Source organism: Boleophthalmus pectinirostris, unplaced genomic scaffold (genome assembly GCF_026225935.1).
Source record: "Boleophthalmus pectinirostris isolate CB_2022bp ecotype Guang Dong unplaced genomic scaffold, ASM2622593v1 HiC_scaffold_19, whole genome shotgun sequence".
Taxonomy (NCBI): Eukaryota; Metazoa; Chordata; class Actinopteri; order Gobiiformes; family Gobiidae; genus Boleophthalmus; species Boleophthalmus pectinirostris.
In genome coordinates this window covers 43,367,924-43,372,122 of record NW_026571140.1, presented here as the reverse complement: position 1 = coordinate 43,372,122, position 4,199 = coordinate 43,367,924, and the positions used below count along the sequence as shown (strand labels likewise).

At 45.5% G+C, this 4,199-nt stretch overlaps 1 protein-coding gene across 1 annotated transcript; it reads left to right on the top strand.

Moving 5' to 3' along the window:
- Window positions 1-1,781: 1,781 nt before the first annotated feature.
- On the top strand, window positions 1,782-3,617 carry LOC110172684 (immunoglobulin superfamily containing leucine-rich repeat protein 2-like; the record flags this gene model as incomplete). The annotated part of the gene is made up of 1 exon (XM_020938599.2): window positions 1,782-3,617. A coding segment is annotated over one exon (1,836 nt), but the record flags the coding sequence as incomplete, so codon positions are not given.
- Window positions 3,618-4,199: the final 582 nt, after the last annotated feature.

The following is a 4,199-nucleotide window of genomic DNA, read 5'->3' as shown; positions in this document are numbered from 1 at the left end:
GTGTTTGTAATGGTTGTATAATAATTACACAGACGACAACAGCACTGAAGACTGAGGTGGATAAAAAAAGTGCAGGAAAAGAACAAAACTGTGAAGAAACAAACTGACCACAAATATCCCTGTTGGTACAGTCCAAAGTTCAAATATTATTCAACTCTGTAGATCTAGAATCTGTGTGTCATTCGTTCATTTGTTTTTCAATATAAAACCAAAAATAAGAAAACGAAATAACAACTGTTTTATTCGTTATTTGTCTCCAAAACCAAAATGAAAAAACTGATAATGATTCGTTTTTTCAGTTTTCGATTTTGTGTTTAAATGAAAAATGGAAAAAACGGATAACGACCGTTTCCCGTTTACGTGACGTCCGTGAGTGCGATGCCGGACTGAACCAGGACTGATCCAGGTCCGAGACAGACCGGGACCAGACCGGGACCAGACCGGGACCAGACCGGGACCAGACCGGGACCAGACCGGGACAAGACCGGGACCAGACCAGGACCAGACCGGAACCAGACCGGGAGACAAATAATGAAGAAAACAGTTGTTTTCGTTTTCTTATTTTTGGTTTTATATTGAAAAACGAATGAACGAACGATACGCGGATTGTCGAAGTCTCTAATTTGACTCCCTGTACCATCTGAGACTTATTTTTAACAAATTGAATTTATCGTTTCAATTTTGGGCAAACCAAAATCACAAAAAATCTGATATTTTTAATCAAAATCACTATATTTAATGCTTTAACTTTCTTAAAATCCCTGCAAAATCCTTTTACTTTTTACTCTTAAAATACATTTATACAGTGTTCGTTCACACTAATCTGATCGGAACGATCTGGTGCCTCCAGCTCCACGAGTTCATGTCGGTCCAGATCTGATCCAGCACCATGTGGACTCCTGAAAACTCTGATACCCTGATGTAGGAGCTCGAGTCTCGTCCTTATTGGACACGTCTCTGTGACTCGCTCCTTCTGATTCGCTGGGTCTGTGACATCGTCATGTGACGCTATTGCGGAAAACTGTTTAAACAAACCAGAGACAAACAGAAACGACGTATCTGGACGCAAATCATTTCCAATATGATGATTCGTTTCAGTGTAAACATAAACATAACCTTAAAAAACACTTTTTTGCTCAGCTCTGCCCCTCTCGCTCTGATTGGTCAAAGCGATCACATGATACACGAGACTGCGCTCCTCACCGGCTGAAGGAGAATCTGGAGTCATGAGACATTGAGCTCAGCCCATTGACTTGAATGGACATCCATTTTTAGACCCCAGAGCTCATGAGACTTTCTCTTTCTCTCTCTTCATCCTGTGTGTCTCTGCATTGAGCTGTTACACTGACAGCGCCCCCTGCAGGTCTGGAGCTCTTCAATTGTGGTGACGTTTTATGTTTGCAGGTGTTTTCTTCATTTTCAACATTTTGTGTTTTGTCATTTCTCTATTTGCGGCGGATCTGATGATGACACATTCGTCTCTGTTTCTTATGGCGTGTTTTTTTTTTTTTTTCATTTGCTTTTTTTCTTTGTTTGTTCCTCATTTAAAGTTGTGTTTGAGTTTGTGAATTTGCATCGTTTCTGTACCTGAAGCTGTTTTCTCGAACTGAATTGAACCCCGGTGTCTGCACTTTGACTTAAGTAACAAAACTCTGAACTTCATCCACCACTGTCTATTCTGATACCTGCCGTTTTGTTTTGCAGGATTCAAAATGTCTGCTGTGGCTGTCTCCTTCGTCTTCCTGTGCCTCTCCTCTTCTTCTTCTTCTTCTTCTTCTTCTTCCTCCTCCTCGTGTCCTCGTCCCTGCTCCTGTTTGGACCGACAATCCAGACACGTCGTCGAGTGTTCCTTCAAGGACCTCACGGAAATCCCGCGCTTTCTACCGCCGAACGCCTCCACCGTGAGCCTCTCCGCCAACCACATCGCCTCCGTCCCCGCGCGCAGCTTCAGGAACGCCGAGCTCGTCGCCTCCCTGTGGATGACCGGGAACAGGATCCTTTACGTCGAAAACGGAGCGATTTCAAACCTCGTCTACTTACGAAACTTGGATTTAAGCCACAATAAGTTAACCGACTTTCCTTGGACCGATCTCCAAAATCTTACGTCTTTACAACTTCTAAAACTGGACCATAACGAACTGGAAAACCTCCCGCAGAACGCTTTTTCAAATCTTAAAGAACTCAACTCTCTTCGGCTCAATAATAATAAGTTTGCGACGATTTTTAAAGGGACGTTTGACGGTTTAGTCGCGCTGACGTTTCTACAACTTCACAGCAACCCGTTTTCATGCGACTGTTACATGTACTGGCTCAAATACTGGATTTTGGACGATAAAATCAAGATTCCAGATCGTGATTTGATCGTTTGCGCGTCGCCGGACGAGCTAAAAGGCGAAGAACTTTTAAATTTATCCGATTTGAACTGCCAGCGCCCGATTGTGACGATAAATATTGAAAACGAGGATGAAAACGAGAGGTTCTACGAGGGAGGTTTGCTGGTTTTGACTTGCGAGTACAGCGGCAGCCCCGAGCCGACCGCGAAGTGGAGAATCAACAGCAGGAAAGAGTTGGCGCTGAAGCTAACGGAGAACGACTCGGCCGAAATGCTGGACAACTCGTTAAAAGTTTACAAAAACGGGACGCTCGTGATTTCGAATCTCAAGAAGGAAGACAGCGGCGTTTACAGCTGTTCCGCCGCCAACGAAGCCGGTTGGGATGAAAAATCGGTCGTAATCGAGGTTTTAGCGGAAGAGGAGCTAACGACGGCTAACGGCGCTAAAGCGACGCAGCCAACGGTCAAAACAACGCCGTCTAGTTCCGATTTTAACTCCGGAGAAACGACCGAAAGCCGCTCAAAAACATTAAACAAAGCCATGAGCAGATGCAGCTTGTCTCCCGATACGAAATACGTCTCGGGTTTTGTTTCCAACGCCAGTTTCGACGACGTGAAGCAGTACTCGTTCGATTTTGGCGTCTTAGCGTTAGCGGTGACGGAAACGGAAGCTATCGTGAGGCTAAACTCTTTGCTAAAGCCGCGAGATCAGATCGAAACGAGTGCGGAAGAGGATTTGAACGGGATTCTTTTGTGCCTCAGCTCGGATCAGAACGCGGTGCAGTGGACGCATTTAAAAGACGGAATCAGCACGTATTACTTCGCGAATTTGCGTCGCAGTACGAACTATTCCCTCTGCTTAATGCTAAAAGGCGAAGAGTGCGACGTCCAAGTCCATTTCACGACCAAAAAACGCATCCCGAACTTGATCATAATCATTTCCGTGAGCATCTGCCTGCTCACGGTGTCCACGGTTCCGTTACTGGGAGCGACGTGTTACCATTTAGTTTACAAATATCGGAATCAGACGTACCGGATGTATCTGAAGGCCAGGGGGCAGTACAGAGCGGAGAAGGCGACGTTCCGCGCGCAAACGGAGTCGGAGAAGGACCTGAGCGAGGGACTGGCGGAGGACGAGGTGACGGACAGCGGCGAGAAGGACACGGAGGAGAGCATCCTGGCCGACTCCACGTCCGTGGATAAACTGACGAACGAGTGCGAAGTGGAGTCGGAGTACAGCGACCGCCTGCCCCTCGGAGCGGAGGCCGACAACATCACGGAGTAAACGCGTCGCTCAATGCCGCGCTGTGTAACTTTTCTGGTGAGGGCTCGTTAAAGGCGAGGTCATTTACGACACGCCTCTGTTTAGACGTGTCGGTTTTTCAACACTTTTTAGTACAGCATCACAAATTTCGGACTTCTGGTCACTGCGCATCAAAACTCCATGTTTGTTTTCCCAGTGGGACGTGTCTATTGCCAAAGTTGATCTTTTCAAGTCTTTTGAACCATTTCACTTTTGTTTCTGGTTCTGATATTGTCATATTTTAGTTTTGGGATTCGGACGTCGTAATTGTTGTGGTTGTTGGATCCAAACAGTGGAAAACGACTCGAGAAATGTGTTTGTGAACTTCATAAATGCAAAAGTGAATCAGATGTGTGTGACTCAAACCTCTGTTCAAACTGTTTCTCTTCCCAACGGAATTGAAAAATAGTGAAAGGTGAAGGTGATGGGCAGGATTGATCCACAGGAAGAACCAAAAAGGAAACATTTGTCTGACTAAGAAATCATCCCGAGTTTACAGAGAACATTTTGTACGTGGAGCCACGACAAAACAAAAAATCCCGTTTGTTAATGTAGAGGAGCAGA